This window comes from Charadrius vociferus, unplaced genomic scaffold (genome assembly GCF_000708025.1).
Source record: "Charadrius vociferus isolate BGI_N301 unplaced genomic scaffold, ASM70802v2 scaffold1, whole genome shotgun sequence".
NCBI lineage: Eukaryota > Metazoa > Chordata > Aves > Charadriiformes > Charadriidae > Charadrius > Charadrius vociferus.
The window spans coordinates 6,455,083-6,475,398 of NW_009647680.1; the positions used below are offsets into that span (position 1 = coordinate 6,455,083).

The 20,316-nt window shown below is 38.1% G+C and overlaps 1 protein-coding gene across 3 annotated transcripts in view; it reads right to left on the reverse strand.

Annotated features, from left to right (window-relative positions):
* Window positions 1-20,316, reverse strand: part of DLG2 (discs, large homolog 2 (Drosophila)) — a 673,110-nt gene that overhangs the window by 284,770 nt on the left and 368,024 nt on the right. For all 3 annotated transcript variants that reach the window (XM_009881201.1, XM_009881200.1, XM_009881198.1), the window contains 3 exons: window positions 19,338-19,474; window positions 8,893-9,037; window positions 5,637-5,778 (listed from right to left, as the gene is read on the reverse strand). In XM_009881201.1, coding sequence (XP_009879503.1) covers window positions 5,637-5,778; window positions 8,893-9,037; window positions 19,338-19,474 — 424 coding nt within the window. The remainder of the gene's footprint in view (window positions 1-5,636; window positions 5,779-8,892; window positions 9,038-19,337; window positions 19,475-20,316) is intronic.

Below are 20,316 nucleotides of genomic sequence, written 5' to 3' on the forward strand. Positions count from 1 at the left end.
CAGGAAAGGCGACCAGGCTGCACAAGCACACTATTTGCTTTTAGTAAATCTACACTGCCTATTCCAATTACCTTCTGGTCCCTTAAATGCCCGGCAAAGATGATGTTGAGTATTTCAGGTTTTTCTATATTTTCTATCATCACATTGTCTTCCCCCCCATTCATCATTTTTTCCCTTCATCGAATTCTACCTTCATTTTTGGAACTAGCACACCTGCAGAATCACGTTTTGTTATCCTCTATGATTCTTGTAAGTCTTAGCTCAAATCAATCAGCTTTCTGATTTTGTCACTAAGCTCTCAAACAATGCTTATCTACTTCTTGCATTTCAGGTCATCAGAAAGCTCTTTGCTCAGCCAAGAAGGCCTTCTACTGAATCCTCCTCCTTACTGCTCAACAGGATGGTTCATTCCTGTGTTCTCAATAAGTTTTATTTAGAAATCATCCATCTTTCATTGCCACTATGTCTCTGTGGCAGCATCCCAAGAGATTTTGCTTAGCAATTCTCCGAAAAGGCTGAAGTCTGCTCTTCTGAAGTCTACAGTCAACACTTGCTGACTATATTTCCAGACTTCCTTTGAATCATGAACTGAACCGACTCGTGGTCACTCTGATCCCAGCTGTTATTTATCATCATGTTTGCCACTTGTTCTTCCCTTTTCGTAAGCAGCAGGTCAAGCAGCAAATTATTCCTGTTTCTCCTCTCTAGCAGCATTAGGAAATTGTCAGCAACAAAATCAAGGAGTCTCCTGTATTGCCTGCACAGCACTTAAATCTTTCTAAAAACTCAAACAGATAAGGACTTGCTCGCAGAATGATTACGATTGTATTGATAGTTACTTGGCATATAGCTGTTATCCACTTTTGATCCCACATTCTACTAACTGGAAACTGTATTTTATTTAAATTTTAAAAGGTGACAATCTCTATAAAAAATAAGGCAAAGCTTCAATCCCTAGTGAATTTAAAATTAATCCATCGAAACAAAAAGTAAATTATGCCCATCACTGACAGCATTTTGGACTAATAATATACTCAACATACAAAAGCTCAGTAATTTACAGACAACATCCAGCTTCACTAAAACTTGTGGCTGAAGATGATTTGTTACTTTTCTATTCCTTGTGTTCGGATTAAATTATTTTTTCTCTGTAGTTTTGTTAAGTAAAATTTGTATTGATTTTTTTGGATATGCAGATTCAGATTTTGGTTATATCAGACCAAAAAATACAAGTTTTTGTCAACAGAAATACTTACTTTTATTAGGCAAAATACAAATATTTTGGTAAAAAAAAATGGAACTGGAGCAAAAATAAGAAAAATAAAAAAGAAAAGCAAGAGAAAGTGGACAAATTGACTGTTCAACCATTTAAACTTTACCAATAGATTCATTATAGCAAGTAAGCTATAAGAAAGCTTGTCATCAGCCTCACTCAGAGGACGTGTACAAAGAATTAAGAAATTGCAAAAGTCTCTTATAATGGAGAAGTTATTCTTCCAAATATTCTTAGCTGGCACAAGTGAAAACCTACCAGAAGTGTTGCCACATTATGACTGCATGGGTAATAAATTTCCTTATGTGATCACCACGTAAATTAGCCCTGAAAATCTATTATAGCAAGAACCAGGTATTTTTAATGGATAGCGCTGCAGTAGTTGGCAATCATCTTAATTATAAAAAGTTATGTGAGGAAACCTAATTATAAATGCTGCAATCAAGGGATCTATAGGTTTCACTAAAATTATCACTATGATAATTAACCTCCCAAAAGATTTTAAGCCTTTCTAAACTGGTCAGCAACAAAAAATTTCCAAATATGTTCTTATTTTAACGGCAGACTCATCAGCAAACCCTATGGCATTGCACAGAAAGAGTGCCTTCACTCTTATTCACTCAGTTGATAGCTGTGAAAATCCCTGCAAGAATTAACTGCGGCATTTTCAGTAGTCCCACTTGAATCAATAGGCAATTATTAGCTACATGGACATCTTACTGAAGAAAAAGGCTCAGCATTGTTCAAGGGTTAAATGGTTTGGTTTTGAGGATCAGAGGTTCTCAGTCGTTGTAGTCAGAGGAGAAACCTGGTCTCCTGGCTCTTGTTTGGGTGTCTCTCGGATAGTGCTGTATGATGCATTTCCAGTGAGGAAATGTGATCGCAAGAAGTACCATTTTTCTTATGACTATATTCATTTTATCTTGGTGCTTTTCTACCCTGGGTATCAGTGTAGCATATAAGCTATGATCACTAATATAGTTAAGTCCATAATAGCCTTCTGCTTTTCAATAGACCAAAGTAAATACTTGTTTAGAACTATGAGATTTTAGTCTAATTTGCTCTGTTGCATTCAGTTTGCTCCTGTTACTGGACACCTTAATTTCTGCCACTGCCACACACTATCCACAGAAGGTCACGCTTGTGGAGTCAACCTCTCCTGTCAATAGTGCCAATGCCCCAGAAGATTTCAGATATTAGACTTCATTAGACAACACACTAATTTGGGGATACAGATAGGAAGAAGAACACAGGAGAGGAGAATTTCTCAGAATATACACGGCTTCTCTGCGCATGCATTTTTTTCTCCAAATAAGACAAACTGGACTTTGGTGTGAATACCTCAGACAACAGCCGGACTGTGTCAGTGTTTGGTTTTACTGCCACAGAATCACAGAATCTGCTAGATTGGAAAGGAACTGTAAGCTCATCTAGTCCAATCATTACCCTAACACTGACAAGCCCACCACTAAACCACGTCCTTAAGCACTATACCTACATGACCCTTAAATACCTCCAGGGATGGGGACTTCACCACCACCCTGGGTAATGCGTTCCAATGCCTGACGACCCTTTCAGTAAAGAAATTCTTCCTAATATCCAATCTAAACTTCTCCTGGCACAACTTGAAGCCATTTCCTCTTGTTCTATCACCTGTTACCTGACAGAACAGGTCAATTCCCACCTCTCTGCAACCTCCTTTCAGGCAGTTGTAGAGAGCGATAAGGTCTCCCCTCAGCCTCCTTTTCTCCAGGCTGAACAACCCCAGTTCCCTCAGCCGCTCCTCATAAGACTTGTGCTCCAGACCCCTCACCAGCCTCATTGCCCTTCTCTGGACAGGCTCCAGTGCCTCAATGTGGTGAAGGGCCCAAAACTGAATACAGTATTCAAGATGTGGCCTCTCCAGTGTCAAGTACAGGGGTAAAACCACATCCCTGGTCCTACTGGCTACACTATTCCTGACACAGGCCAGGATGCCGTTGGCCTTCTTGGCCACCCAGGCACACTGCTGGCTCATGTTCAGCTGGCTATCAATCAACACCGCCAGGTGCCTCTCTGCTGAGCAGCTTTCCAGCCTCTCCTCCTCAAGCCGGTAGCATTGGAGGGGGTTGCTGTGGCCAAAGTGTAAGACCTGGCATTTGGCCCTATTGAAACTCATACAGTTTGCCTTGGCCCATCGATCTCGTCTGTTTAAATCCTTCTGCAGGGCCTCCCTACCCTCAGGCAGATCAACACTTCCACTCAGAAGCTGTCAGGAGCTAAACTAGCAATATTAACTTGTTTAAAAACAAACTAAAAATATCAGGATAGGAATACATCTTTCTTCCTAAAAAGATCAAAAAGACTATACTAATTAATTACAATATATAACCTGCATGGTTCTTTGAGCACATATGCTTCCTACTGGATACCTGCGAACTAATGGGTTATAACTGTCATTGCCTTCTCATCTATCATTATTTTTTCTTTTTTTTTCTTTTTTTTTTTTTTCGTAGAAGTAATTAAAAAGTTAAAATCAGCTGCATGGAACACAAAGAAACACAAGACTATCTAAAGATACTTCTTCATTACCTTACAGCTCTTCTAACTGTTTAAATGGTCTTTTAATTCTCAGGGCAGCTTTTCTCCTTTTTTAGGATTACTTACTTCACCTTCTGTGACTTCTTGCTCTCCTTCGCTGTTACCTACTTCTAAGGTTGCATTTTTTTTCTCTTTTTTAAACTTTGCCAACTCTTTCTCAGCAACAGTGGTGCTGACATCTCAATACAGAAGGAGAGAATTCAGCACTACAAGGTTATTGACAAAGCCTTCACCATTGTAACCCAGATACTGTATTGGTATTCTTCCTATAAGTAGGCATTTTAGAAATTATGAGGTCAGGTAAAGCCTTGATGAGCAACTTAATGAAATCAATGTTTTAACTATTAATTAAAAAAAAGTAATTTCTTGGAACCCTTTGGAGAATATTCATCGTAATTGAGTGTCTCATAAGTTGAAGGAAAGCTATGTCAGCTTTGCATCCTCAATCAAAACAAAGGAGAAACTCTTTTAGCCAAGACAGGGAAGCAAGGTGTGGTTTCCATACATTTATATCCTGATTAACCACTGTATCATGATTTAGTTACTCTGAATCTGTCTGATCCAACAAGTTAAGCAGCTTGAGATCATAATCATACACAACAAGAAACATGAAATGCAAATTAGCAAGTTATGAAGCCGATGAATACATAAGTGGGTGAGATTCTTTGGCTTGAGATACACAGCAGGTCAAGTTCGATGATTGGAACAGCCCCCTTCTAACTTTAAACACAATGAATTTTTATAAATAGTGAAGCACAGAAAAAAAATTAATTACTCATTTTCTGTGGCACTAGACATTATAATGAGGGCTCATTTTACAAACTTAACAACTGTTGTCTTCTTAGTGGATGGTGGTGCTCTTCAAACAAAAAATAAATACACACTCAGTGACATTCAGTGTTGACCTAACACAAGACATAAAAGAACCCTCCCAGCATTTTCCTATGTGTTTTTTCTACCTGGAAATCACCTACATAGATAAAATTCTGCTAACATACTTCCATATAGTAGTCTCGATCCTTTTGGGATTATTAAAATAAAAAGGATTAGAAGCAATTTCCAGGGTCATTTTGCTGCTAATCACACCAAAGATCTCCTTTTATACAGGTATCAAGTGCCACTGCATAAACAGTTTCCTTTTAACCTCCACGCCCACACAGAAAGCTGTTTCATGGTACGATTTCTCTAATGGTTAAGAATTTTTTTTCCAGTTTGCCTCCTACATTTATTCGCAGCCGGTTTATACATTTTTTTCTTTTCCCATAGTGTTTACTCCATGTGGCATTTATCTTTCAGTGTGTGCACACAGAGCAATTAAAGGCTATTTCAGCCTCGGTTTTGCTAAACTAAACAAGTTGGACCTTTCAGAGGATATGGTCACGGAGAGGTACAAATGCACATCCGGTCGCTCCACCCATACATGCAGTGAGCCAGAGGAGTCACTGATCCTGAGATCTCCTGATTGTGCTAGTAAGGAACTACCACAGCTAATACACCTGTTAAGAAGCAGAAAATTTTGCTTAGTGCCAGCATTGCTCTAGTGCAGCAATGTTGTTTAGGAAGGAGTGTAGGATTGCACCGAGACAACAGGGATCTCGGGTCAGCATTCATTCGTGCGATCTTTCTCATGGTTGTCTTCACACCTGTAACAGTTTCAATTCATCTTCCCTTGAACATGGGTGAAAAGAACCATATGCTGTGTTCTATTGGAGGTGCACTGAATGCTTTACCTACGTCCTTCGCGATTGTCATGAAAGGTAACAAATATAGAGAAGCATCTGACCTGGTGTAGTCGTCCTCCACAAGCATGTGCTTTGGAATGGGTGAGTATCTTCCCGGTGAGATAGGGGCGAGGGATGCCTTGTACTCTAAAGTGCCATTGTTTCCAGAAGAGAGTATATGATTTTCCATCGGTGGAGAATAAGCTGATGGTAAGAATAAGCATTTCTAGTTAGCCACTTTCACCTTTGATTAAATGTCACAAGAGCACCATTTTTTAGTTAAGTACCAAGAACGTGCTTGTTGCTGTAAATAAGACCAAATCAGACAGTCCTTGCCTAAAAGAGCTTAAAACATAACAAGAATGAATGAACAGCTGGACTTTCCCTAAAATAATGCTAATAATAATATTAATAATAATAACAACAACAACAATAACAACAACCAAAACCCAACAACAACAATAATAATAATTCTGGCTCATTTGCAGGGATGGACTCTTTAGAGGGGATCCGAATACGAAAGGATTGTTTAGGAGATAAGAAACATTTTCTTCAATTAGAATTGATTTGAAGAAGGACATGTAAATAGGAGAGAATGAGATTAAAAACACACCCCTCTTTTTTGCTCCAATATACAGCAATGGCAGTAATATAGTGAGAGCTCAATGCAGGATAAGAGCGGGAATTTTATGTGTGGGAAGAATTATGTGTAGTGAAGATTTAAAGCTGTGATCTACTAAAGGTGTCAAAATTCCCAATATAATTGAAATTTCAGTACCAACATAGATGGTATTTAGATCACAGTAAATCTGTATATTTAAAATAGAAAGTGGATACAAATCTCTTACATATTAATGATTAATAATGAAAGTTACAGGACTATGCTGTCTGATTCTGTATTGGATCTTTGGGTCTTGTTTGCTTGTTTTTTGCTATTCTGAACTTACTGGGAATATTTATGACTGGTGAGACAGAATAATAGTTGCATTGAAATCTCTAGTTAACGTAAATAGAAAAGGCAATGACAAATAGGAAAAACAATGACATTTCTGCAATGAGTTATGATTAATTTTCTCACATGAAGAAGACAGCTAAACTTTCTAGTATTAGTTTCAGTCTTTCAGATGCTGGGGTACAGAATGTTTCAAAGCAAAACATCTCTACAGGGAAAGGCCATTACCCGTTCTGAAATACTCTGAACGTGTAGGCATAATGAGACGTTCCCTGAGGATAAATGAATCTGTATGCACCAACGGTCTGGGATGGGCTACTGCAAATCTTTTCAACCTTTACTCTCTCTCTGGAATTACTTCTGTCTTCTCATATGCTGCTGATCTATAATCTGACATAATAAAACACACTGTTTTAGAACTCCCAAATTATTATTTTGGAAAGTATTATAAAGCAGGAGATTGGATAGGGACATTTAGCATTTGTACTTCTTGGGCTTTGCTAAGATCCAGACCAGACTGCTATTGAACAACCTGATTGCCATCTGTTGTAACATTTGCTAAGTAAATAGGTATCCTCAGCACAGTCGAGTATACCTCCTGATGTGCATGTTACAAAACCTTCCCTTCTGTTTCTATGGAGCAGTCTGAATAAGGAGGATTATAGATCATAGAATCATAGAATGGTTTGGGTTGGAAAGGACCTTGAAGATCATCGAGTTCCAACTCCCCTTCCATGGGCAGGGACACCTCCCACCAGACCAGGTTGCCCAAGGCCACGTCCAGCCTGGCCTTGAACACCTCCAGGGATGGGGCCTAGTCCACTGTAGCAACACTGTGCAAAAGCACAGTAAAATTTAAATCTCAAGCATTTACTGGGAAAATCTGCCTTAAGTGCCCCTAGGATTATTGGCAGAAGATCAAGATGGGTATGGATCAGTTGATGAAGCTCTTGTCAAAACTTAAACTGCCTTCCAGTTCTTGGATGGTGCAGCTGGTCCTTGTTGGTAGTTGAACCCAAAGCAGACAGTCTTTAACGAACATCTAAATGAAGAAAGGGAATTTCAGTAATGAAGTGTTTACACCAACAGGCACCACTGACATAGAGAGCTGCAACTGAAATGTTAAGATTGCTGTGAATGAAAAGGGAATGGGAATACCTGTACGGACACCAGGAGGACTGGCAGGAGAGGGATGAAAATGGCATGTATTGATAGCACCTAGATTCATCAGTAGGTCATCAGTACTCAACATAACCACATGTAACTTGTCAGGACAGCCTTCACCCAAACTAAAACGAAGACTCAAGCCATTAAAAGATGATGGCAGGAGATAAAGACTAGATGTGAGCCAGGGATAATCATATAAGGAGACAAAAGAGAAGTGAGTAAATCCTGAAGACATGCATAGCTGGGACAGATGGGAGAGACAGAAGATCCTAATTGCTGTCATCTCCTTAAGGGTGCAAAAAGCACATCAGCAAGGATTTTTTCAACCTAAGAAGGAGGTATATGTGTATGATAAAGACTCCACAGCCACCCACCCTGTACTTGATCATCTCAGGGAGTCCTGGTGATGCACTCAGATGCACGTCTTTCTACGTGAATGCTGGACATGAGCCTAGACGGTTTTGAGTGTGTGGATGTGACAGCCTGTGTGAAATCAGTTTGTTTTAAAATAAAATAATCTTCCCCTCCTACGAGATCCTGCACTGAGCTTTACTATATTGTCTCAACAAATTTTCCTATAACAGAGCATACATTCAATGCGAGAACAAATAAGGTCCTAAAAGAAAATAGCAGATGAACTTATGTAAAATTAATGGACAGATGGAGAATAAAGCAAAGTGGAGCAATAATTTAGGAAATGGACATATACAGAAAGTGGTTAAATTTGTGTAAGTAGAGCCGTGATTTTTACATTCCAAGTAGATAGTTTATTCAAATATCATATATATTATTTTCAGGCTTTTCACTAAGTTTGTAAAAGATGGTTTGCTGCTTGTTCAGAGGATTCCAGTCTACAAATTTAATCATATTTCAAAATATATTTACACATAGTTATCACAAGAGTTACAGTTCAGTCTAATCACCTGGACAGTGGCTAATTGGAATCAGCACAACAGTACATCAGCTACATTGCTACATTGATGATCAGCTACTTTTGCTGAAAAAATACTTTAGCAGAGTTACATTATTTGTAATACTTCATGAGTGTAGCATGCTTAAGTGGCAATAAACATTTCATTTTTGTAGCCTTCCAATCTGTTTCATAAACTTTAATGGGGTACTTTGGACAAGCTATGAAAAAAACACAATCATCTGACAAACTGATATCTCCAACAAAATGAGCTGCAAAAATCACTTACAGTGAGTAATATCTGGTGGGCCATAAGGATCGGTCATGTAAATGGTGGTGGGCTTTCCAACTTTCAGATAGACTACATCTGATGTGTTCTTCAGTATCGCTACTGCTTCTTCATGGGTAACTTCTTCTAAACTGTAATTATTTACCTTAAAGGAGAAACCAGACAGGTGAATTGGGATGCAGAAATAGACACAAAAAAAATGACACAGTCTTGCAGTTATCACAATGTTGGGAAAAATGCTGTAGTGAAGCAACACTAAAGATTATAGAAGCAGTATTGCATCAAGGTAGAAAATACGGTTTTCTTAGCACATGCATATTGAAAGACTGACGTAGCAGTATTGATAATATCATGGAATCATGATGGGTCATGATGGCACTTGGTCTTGTCAGTAAAAAGTCCTTTGTGATATTCTGCTACCAGTATCATCATTAACATAAAACTATACTTAATAATAATTTAATAACACCACGCTGCTTACATAAACTGCCTCTGTTATTTGACCTGTCAAGATGAACTGTCCAAGTTCACCTCTCAGCCCATATGGCTGGGACCTTAGAAATACTTAACACCCTCAAAACTTTCCATCCATGATATAACATTGACTGTTGAAATAATAAGAGGTACAGAGACGTATACAGAAGAAGGGGCTGCCTATGAGGTGCAGGAAATTAAAAAGGGCAGCTCTGGATGTGGGAAAAGGGATTTTCAGTGTGAAAGTTTCTCAGTTATCTGGAAGGACAGGAAAGAGACATGGAAAAAGTAAGAGAATGTAGTACTAGTACTGTGCTGTATCAGAAAAGAAAAATGTTCAACCAGAGCATGAATTAGAGGACAGGACTACAGATTAAATAGGGAAGGAAACAGTGGCAATAAACCTTGGCTATTTATGCTTTACTCCCAGAAAAAGAAAATCAAATGAAAAGTGTCAGAAATGGTTTATTGTAGAGGCGTAGAAAATTTATTCACATGTAAATCCACTATATCCACAGAATGTCAATAATAGGTTGTCCTCCTATAAACACAATACTGAACGGTCCCTGCCCCAAAAAGCATACATGCTGAACAGAGGAATTATAGGATAGAGGAAAGAAGTAAAGAAGGATGTAGATACAGGTTTCAGACGTGCGGTGTAAGCCAACAGAAATCACAGAATCATAGAATATCTTCAATTGGAAGGGACCCATAAGGATCACTGAGTCCAACTCCCTGGTCCTTGCAGGACTCCCTAAAACTAAACCATATGACTAAACACATTGCCCAGACACTCCTTGAAGTCTGACAGGCTTGGTGCCATGACTGCTTCCCTGGGGAGCCTGTGCCAGTGACCTACATGTCATGGTGAATGTTGTATATGAATTATTTTACTGTGATTTAAAGTGCCATCCTCCAACTTCCACAGTTATTGCCAGGACTCCCTGTAAAACTTATGCAAGATGGAAGAAAAAGAAGCTCCTCAACTATACTATGACACAGTACAGCTGTAAATCACTGAAAAAAAAATACATACTTTCTAGGGAATTTAGTATCAGTAAATTACTAGAGACTTGACTGGGACAATAAGCTACTGCCAAAGGGTATGGTAAATGGAAAGAAATCCAGGTATTAGGAATCACTAGAGGACTCTTCATGCCCAGATGATTTCACCAACACCAAGAGAAAGAATGATGATTATTGGACAGTATTATTAAATGTAAGGATTCTTTTTAAACTTCATTCCTTGTATATTTCTCAAACTTGGTTTAAAGGTTAATTGAAAGACGCAATGACAGGCATGTTATGACAATTTAACATGAAGAGCAATGATACAACCTAACACTCAGAAGAGAGTTGCTGACACTGTATGCTGAATTTTGACAGGTCTTCTATTTAAATAAAAAACCTGATCCCTATCTTCTATACATTTCTCTTTTTTTTCTTTGTTATGAACAGCAGTAACATACAAATGCACTTTTAATAAATAAATGTCTTTTACATTACTCGGCTGATAGCAAGAAGAAGTGACTGAAATTAAGCCTTTCTTGTTTACATATTTCAAAACTGTCAAATACTGAAGATTCACACTTTTGGAAATGTGGCAGCACAGTTATCCTTTACCTTTCTCCTTCCCACGCTGTCTGTACATTGTATCTGTCTTGTTGTGTTTCATCCTAACTGCAAACTTTTTGAAGTAAAGAAAATCTCACATAATAACCTCCCACTGCACTGCTGCTGCAAATAAATGTTCTTAGTTAAAAAAAGACAGAAAAGAAATACAATAGCACTGTCTGGCTTTTGACTTTTGGTCTTTTCAGAAATGTATAAAAACAATTCAGACACACATTGACTTGTTGAAATTTTTTTGCAAAGCTTTTTTTCCTGGAAATCTAGCTAATAAAAACCATGCTTAGGATTGTTGTACTTCCATCACAACACGCTTGGATGTCATGGTTGTGAAGTTGGAGGATAAACAGCCATTTTAGAAACAGAAAATATAGCGTGGTACATATAAAGCTTGTATTTGCTATGGTCAGTATGACAGGTCCTACTTCTCATCGCTCTGACGATAGCTTTACAGCAGAAGTATTTTACCAGTTGTAAAAATCTTGAATTTAAGATAAGAATTAAAAAGCAAGCAAATCTAAACTAAGAATTCATGTCTGAACAGTTAGTTATGATGTTTATCTTTATACACTTCAAGATCCTAGAGATCATTGCAAAGATTATGTGCAGAATATTGTGGAAAACTGAAATACGTAGCGCTGGAACTTGATAGAACTTGAAAGAAGTTAACACATGACTGAAATCAAGATACAAAGGAGAACTGCAGGGAAGACACTGAAGGAAAATTGAGGAGCAAAAAGGAACCTTCAAAGTAAACAGAGTTCTGCTATATAAAGTATAAAAAGTATTCCAGCAACACATACCAAAATTGCTATTCAAACTCATCCCAAATATATAGAAAATTAGAGGTTTCTTGTCTCTAGAGAGAATGTTCCTAGAAAAGAAGTTTGCTACTAATTAATTTTGTCCCGAACTGCTCAGTTCCCAGTAAAGAAATAGACAGACTCAGTGTACATCAAGAGCAAATAAATAAATAAATAAACAAAACACATTGATTCTTCGTTAAGACCAAGATTCCCAGTGTTGCCACAAAGTCTCTTTTAAATGGGAGCTCTTAGAGAAGGAGATAAAACCACCTGCCTTAGTCATTGCCAACTCAATTTAGAATTATAGTATACAAAATATAGTGTGCATTTCCCAGTTTCTTTCAGAAGGCATTCCTTGATTTGGACCTACAATTCCCATTAATACTAATATGTGCATATATGACTATCTTTTCAACTTTTTGATCATAAAACAATGAATACAAAGAAAGACATCTGTATGTATTCTAATATACAAAAATGAAAACCTGAATACATTGAAGAATTGTATTGTTTTGCTCCCTTGAAATTATTGCAAGATAACTGCAATATGTAATTTCTTTTCATAAAGAAATGTCTGGATAGCATTTTTCAAAACATCATCCTAGAGGCAGTGAGAATTAGGAAATATGATGTTGTAGTTGTTTTCTATCGTAAGATTTATAGAGAGAGGAGAATTGCTCAGAATCTCCAGGAGAGACTATATCTTGAGCTTTTTCTTGTTTCCATAAAAGATGCCAATTTTAATGGAATTTCAAGTACTAAATCTGGCTTTTTCAGTGGTTGTGGCACAGTCAATGCATGATACCAAAGTTTCGCTTCCTGCTGTCAGGTTGACCTTAGTAGAGCATGCGGCTTGCCAAAAAAAAGTTGAGTTAGAGGTGAAGAAGATAAAGAGTGGGAGATGCGCAGAAAATAAAAAAAATCAAAGTGTATACAGCATACAACCCTCTGAGATGCTGAAATGTTCATACGGAAGGGCTGACATCAGAGCTGAGTGGGTAGAACAGGTACTGCATGCGAATTTTCTGCCTCAAAGAAGCCAACTTAAGTAGTAATGAATTAAGGGGGGGGGACGGGGGGGACGGGAACCCTAAGGCAAATTTTAAAAAATAATTTATTGGAGTGATGAGTTTAGTTACAAGAGTCGGATGCAGTGACAGGAGCCAAAGCAGAGGAGTCAGAAGGAAAACAGACATGGAGTGGGGCTCTTCTAATAGGAAAACCTCCATATACCAAAAAGTCAGAAATGCAGACAGCACCCGAAATAAAAAAAGAAACAAGGAAAGACGTTTCTTTAAATAGAAAGTATGGGATACAAAGAAATACTGATATTACAGGAAAAGAATAAGAGGAAGAAATAATATAGCAATAGAGAAGGAAATTAAAGAAACAAGTCCAATCAAAGAAGCTATTTGAGTGATGGAGGAAATCAGTAAGAAATGGTGCCAGAGATATAAAAAGACTGGGGCGATTTTTTCCTAAATAGCATAATCAAGGCAATGAAGTGTAAACTTAAGCAAGAATTACCTTATTTGGAAGTTTTCCTAGATTCATATTGGAAAGCAAAGGCGCTGAGAAGTCACTAGAGTGAAAAGCTTAGAATCCCCAAAATGACTGTACAAGTGCTTTAAAGAATAACTTCATTCACAACAGCATAAGCTGATAACAGAATAAGAACTCTGGAGGAATAAGTCTGTTTATTTAATTTTCTTTGTTTAACGTGAATTCATTCCTTTCCTCTATTGATTTAGGGTAAGAGAGATTTGATTCACTCAGTGAATGAGACAAAGAGGTGATCTTTACCTTGCCAGTGGTGATGTTTGCTTTTGTGTAATATTCTACTTTTCATTCAGAAAGTAGATTTTACTGAGTGAATCCTGAGTGAACATTCGCCAGTAAACACCTGTGACATGCCAGCTGTAAATCTAGAATGCTGATGGCCTTTTTAAAAACTCATCACGATTTAAAAGGCTGTGAAAAATGAAAGGTTTTTCAGGTTTGAAGACCAATCATTTGTTTTAAGGATGTAAATCTGTTTGAATTAACTAACTACTTATAATCCCATGGACTCTTGAGTTAGTTGTACAAGTTCTGGACTCCGAATAGAAAGAAACTGGCTATCTTCAGATGGCACAGTCTGTTAATCCCTCTGAAATTAGCCTGCTTAGATTGCTAATAGTTATGGGCTAAGTGTCCTAAGCCAGATCTGCTCTTTGCAGAGAAATGCAGGAGTTTGTGCTTCGCAGACAGATATGAGACTGAGCAGTGGGCTTCAGGCTTCAAGCATCGCAGTGCGTACGCAGTGCAAGTGGCACTGTACTATATTGGACCATCATCTTTCAATCCCAGTTTATGATGATTTTGGTAAAAATAAATGTTTTTAAGGCTAATGAAGTGGCATGAGGATGATACAATTGTGAAGGAACAACCAGATGAGAGTATTAAGAGAAGGAATAAATTGGGAAGCTTATTGCTAGGGTACCATCCAAAGGCCGCTCCCAGCAAACCAACGGTTGAGTGCTACATAAAGCATTGCAAGGCCAGAGACAATGGCAGTGTAAATCTGTCTCCGAGCCCAACGCCGCATCAGAAGGGATGCGGCCACCGAACCCTCTGAGTTAGTTCAGTACTAGTTCGGTCTCCACCTCAGAGTACTGTATTTTTCCTCATGTGTTTGCTCTGTGCCAGTCAGACAGTACAACCTTCAGATCACTGCCTCTTCACACAGTTTTCTTCCTTTACGTCCAACTGGGTAACACCTGTACTCCACCAACTGGCACAGCAGCGAAACTCTGGCTCTGTGGGTGCACCGACCTGAGCGATGAATGTGGGCACCAGGAGCGATTCACAGCAACAGAGGGTCTGGATGATATGACATCCATGCTGTACGTGTTTTAAGGGGGTTAGTTTGCATCACTTCAAGTCTGCTGACTACAGTGCCTGTTGGCAGCTGCAGTGCAATGCTAATGAGGAATGCCTCTGGATCACATTTTCTGTTACAGTTTCATTGGAAAAAAACCAATTTCTTTTCTAAAAGGCCATCCCACAAGGCAGCCAAAATCACTTTAAAAAACCAATTCTGATCAGAACCAAATGCTAACCTAGATGATCTCAAATGATATGCTCTGATTACTTTAACACAAACATGATCCTGCGTCCATATACAATCTGAAAGAAACAGATGCTGGTGTAGGAGATCCTGTAAGGAACATATCAACAACTGTGCAATCACAACCACATTGCAGCCCTGTGAAACCATGAAACAATGACGTGCTTCTTCCAGCATGGAATTGGGAAGAAAGCAAGCCTAAATTTCTGAAAAGGAAGATGACTCCTGTTTCTTCCTTCCGTTTTAGCAAGAAAACAGAATAAAATTAAATCTCTGGGTATGTGAGTAACATCCCTTTTCCTATAAGCATAAATAATTGCACAAAAGTCTGATGTCCCTGACTGCATGGGTGAAGAAGCTAATGGATGTGGCCCAAACATGCAAGAGTATTTTGGCATAGGAGACAGAGTTTTGAAAAGCTAATACTTATAAGAGATACATATTAGCTTAAAGTTTCTTTTAAAGCCTAATGTTTTTAGAGTTTTCCCTGAAGAATACCTTGCTTCTAGCTATTAGTATTGTTTTGTACTGGTAAAACCACACGGTTTTATGCCGATTTCTTTTATCCATTCTGTTGATAAAGTCTTCCAAAGTGAGATGAAGGTATCGGATAAAAGAAAGTAATTATTATCTGAGAGGTAATAACTTCTTAAACCATTTTTCAGCTCGTCCTCATCATTATCAATGAACTGGAGGAGGTGAGGAGCGTGCTCTCTTTACGTTTGCAGATGACGCTTCACTGTGGGGGCGAGTCCATATACTCGAGGGCAGGGCTGCCATCACGGACAGACTGGAGGAAAGGCCTGACAAGAACATTATGACGTTCAACAGGGAGACACAATCAGTCCTGCCTCTGGCACAGAATAACCCCCCTCAACAGCACAGGCTGGGGCACTGACAGCAGCTCTGGAAAAATTCTTGGGGCTCCTGCTGGACAGCAAGCTGGGCATGAGCCAGTTGTATGTCCTGGCAGCAGAGGTCAACAGCATCCCAGGCTGCAGGAGCAGGAGCAGAAACAGGAGATCCAGGGAAGGATTATTCCACAAGAGTTGGGACTCATTAGACTGCAGCGACATACTGCGTTCAGTTTTGGTCAGCCACTGTAGCAAAGATAACAACGTGGAGGAAGGTCAGAGGAGTGCTACCAGGATGGTTGGAGTTGGAGCACTTGCCCAGTAAGAAGAAACTGGGGGACCTTGCCTTGTTCAGACAGGAGAAGAGATGTCTCTGGGGACAATGCCCACCCCCCAGGTACTTACATGAAGGTCATCAAGACAGAGCCAGGCTTTTCAGAGTGGTAACAGGAGGAGCGACAACAGGCATATGTTGAAACAAGAGAGGGTCAAACAGATTATAAGGAAAAGCATTTTCCTCATGAGGACCGTCGAGCAGTAGAACAGGTTTCCCAGAGAGGCTGTGCAAGCTCCATCCTTGGAGGTTTTCAAGATTCAATTGGATAAATTCCTGAGCAACCTGGTCCAACCCTATAGCTGACCTGGAATTATTGTGTTAGCCTATGATGCTCTGTATGTGATTTCCCTTTGCTGTCTTCAAGCGCAAGGAGAAGTAACCTAGCTGAGACACCCAGTGCGGTCGTATTCTCACCGCAGGCATTACCACCAGAATACAGTAAGAAAGTATTCTCCTCCTAGCTGTAAGTCTCCAGAACAGACCTCTGGTCTGTTCCTTTCACATATACCTAGAAAAACGACTGAGTTCAGTTTTCAGCTTGAGGACTCTTATGCTTCCTCCAGTAATTTTCCTAATGGGCACCTTAGGATTATCCTACAATGGAGCATTTTCCTGTGGAAGTGCTCAGGATAAGAAGCCTTAAGTGCAGGCTCAGTGCCACAGAAACATAACTGCACAGACATGCCCTTGTATAGATTTCACAATAATCACAATGCTCAGTATTTACATAATATATCTTCTGAATGCTTAGCACACTATTAGCAATCTGCATTTAATAATAGCAGGGTCATCAAACTGCAAAACACTCAGCACCTAATTATGTTACATTTCAATATTAATTTTGATTTTGCAGCACCTCTTTTATTACATCCTAAATTTTAATGCATTTGATTTGCGTGTTCTTTGGGATCTGAAAGCATTTCACACAAACTTATCAGAACATGGATATAAAAATGAAATAAGCCCCCCTGCAGCTGCTGAAAATTCCAGAAGGATGACAAATTCTGGTAAATTTTATAGAGAAATGATGGAAAAAACACAGATCAAGAAAGGATGCACTACTGAGAAGACAAAAAAAAAAAAAAAGCAGTGTTCTAATATATAATCAATAAGGAATCAGTGAAGCAGAAGTAGGATTGTAGAGATGACAAGGGCAATATCGTGTTGATACACTGCCAAAAGAAAGTAATGAATTCCTTCACTCATTTTTCACAAAGGAACATAAAGTAAATGTCATGAACTCAAAGATACTTCACAAAGTGGAAGGGAACAAATATTGAAGGTACACAAGTTATAAAGAAATCAGGGTGTCTTGTTGGAGAGAAGCAGAAAACATGGCTGTAATCTGCACAAATTTTAGAAATAGATTTTGATCTTGCAAACTTATCTCTACTTTAATGGTTAAGTTAGACAAAGAGGAAGTTGATGAGGATTTTTTTCATGCAACAGTGAAAAGCTTGGTCTGGAAGTACATGACTAGTGAACAGCAATATTGTGATAGCTTTTTTTGCTCATTTTACATACAGTGGTAAAAGGAGATGATGTTAAGTAAAGAACTGGTCCAGACTGAAAGGAAAGCGGTATATGACATCAAATGCACTGAGAATGACCTCTCCTCCATTTTCAGAGGTTAGATTCAGGAATATAAACTTGTCACAATGAAGAAACATCCATACATGACTGCAGTGAATCGCAAGTTCAAGACTGAGAAAAGATGCTTAATAGACAAATCCTGTAAAAATCAGCAAAAAATGAATTTATACATAGTGGTGTATAAAATAATTATTTTTCTATTCAAATTTATCCTGATTAAATTATAGTGGAGATGGTGGATGCAGGGGTTTTGCATCTGTTTTTTGGTTTTGTTTTGGGTGTTTTGTTTTTTTTAATATATATATTATTTATTACCTCAAGTGATTTGGAAGAAATTAAGAATAAGGTAACAAAAATTTACAGATGACACAAAAAACTGTGAAGAATACTCATAATGAAAAAAAGTAAGAGCTGAACACAAGCAGATTTGCTACAAGAAGCAAAATAACAAAATAAGCAGCAACTTTGGCAAATACAAATATACATTTCTATAGAAAAATGAGCCAATCTTGTGATTTGAATTTCATTGTGCTGAGAACCTGCAAAGAAGAAATGCCAAAGAAATTGTAAGCTTGTTTATTTTGCTTTGATTTTGAGAAGACCATTTGATCTTTAAGCTATTTTATCTATCAAGTTAGGTTAATTAAAAAAAGGTCAAAGTCACCAACCCAGCAACCAAGTGCCTTTCCTGCTCTGTTTAATACCCTGTAAAAAATGGTCATCTTCATACACGACTGAAACAGAGTGGCCCTAGCCAAATAAAGAAAACTTCTATTAGACACAGTTTTGCAGGCAGCAAAAAAGGTCATGGCGATTTTTTACTGCTTAGATATCACGTCACAAAACAGAACTACTGCGGTACTTTTTTTTTTTCACGGCACTCATTCAAAAAACATTTCTCTACCTGATGAAATCTATGCAAATGCATTGACATGAATGCAACTTGACAAAGATTAACTTCTGCTGATTCACCAGGGTCAGGATTTCCCCCTTAACAAAGAATTAAACAAACTCTGTGAGTGGGAAAGAATTATCTACAGGGAGCAATGCGCTAGCACTGCAGATATCCGGACGAATTTCCTAAAGTGAGATCCATCAGAAGAATAAGCACATTTCCTCAAGGACAAAGATGCAAAACATATTTTTGGAATATCTATATGGAACATATACATAAAACTTTCCTACATGTAATGAAATGTAGGTAATAGTCCACTGACAGTGGCTACACATGACAGCTTAGTAGCATGTTTTCACAGCTTTCCATTTTCTTAAAATGATCAGTAGAATGAGTACTGCTGAAATGAACAGTTTGTCTCAAACCTTCCTATAAAGCTTTGAGGTGCATTTTGACTTGTCACCAATATGCATACTACGTTTATTCTCTACTCGGTTGAAGGATTGTCAAAGTAATATAACCCATTGCCTTCTTTTCATAAAATGTTTGTTTTCTAGTGTGTGGCTTTTTTAACTGCAGTCTCAGAAATACATATAAACAATGGGAAAAATTAAGATGATGGTAATATAACTCATAATTATTATAGAAGTTGTAATGATTACCTCCAGTAAAATGTATGGTGAATGAAAGTTTCTGTATGAAACAATTTTCAGCCAAATAAAATGTGATTTAAATTTGTCATACTTACCATAAGAAGTCTATCTCCAACCTGCAACCTCCCATCTTTTTGCGCAGCTCCTCCATCAATAATCTTGGTGACATAAATGCTGTTGTCCCCAGGGATGTGTTGGTTTCCCACCCCTCCTGCAATACTGAAACCCAGACCTGGAGAATATATGGAAAAGAAAACATTAGCAATACAATATATAACATTAATGAGGAGTGCAAGAGTAGCATGTATTTAATCTACTGTACAATTACAGTATTTTTGTATTTTTTACAGAAATACAAATAACATAAGAGATATTTGTGGGGTCAATACTCTTCCATTTTTCCTGGAAGGTCAGGGACAGAAATAAATCAAGGAAATTCTTTGTCATGTACAATTATGCAAAGGTAGAGACAAAAAGAATTGAACCAGTGGTGATTCTATACCCATGGCTTGTCCTCACCATGGGCCAGTGCAGCCTACATCAAGAAGTTATGGCACATCTTGCCATGACTAGTAATAAAACTCTGCAGCTTGGAGTTTCTTCTGTTAAAAATTGGTAGAAAATACATCACAGCTTATCAGAACAAAATTAAAGGTATTCTGATTGTCCACACGGTTTGAAAAATACTTGGAGAGGCGTACTTCAGATTTTGCAAGTTTCTGTAGTACCACCGTGAAGGGTCTGCTAAAGTCAAAGATAAACGGTGTAGATATTTGGATTTAATTCTGCTTTGCATATATTTTCTAGGACACAAATATCTTTGGCTATGGGTACATAAAATACGAAAGCAATAGTCCTTTGTACATATATAACTTCTGCCCAGTGATTTGTGAAATTCCTAGATAAACACCCAAAAAGCCAAACTGTGGAACAATGCCAATAATACATGTTCATATGATTCAGGAAAAGGAAGGCAAAATAAATAGATGCTGGGGGAAGAAAAAAAAAGAAGACAGTTTCACCCTTTTCCTACTTTTCCTGTCCTCTGACACATTGCATAAACAGACAATTCAT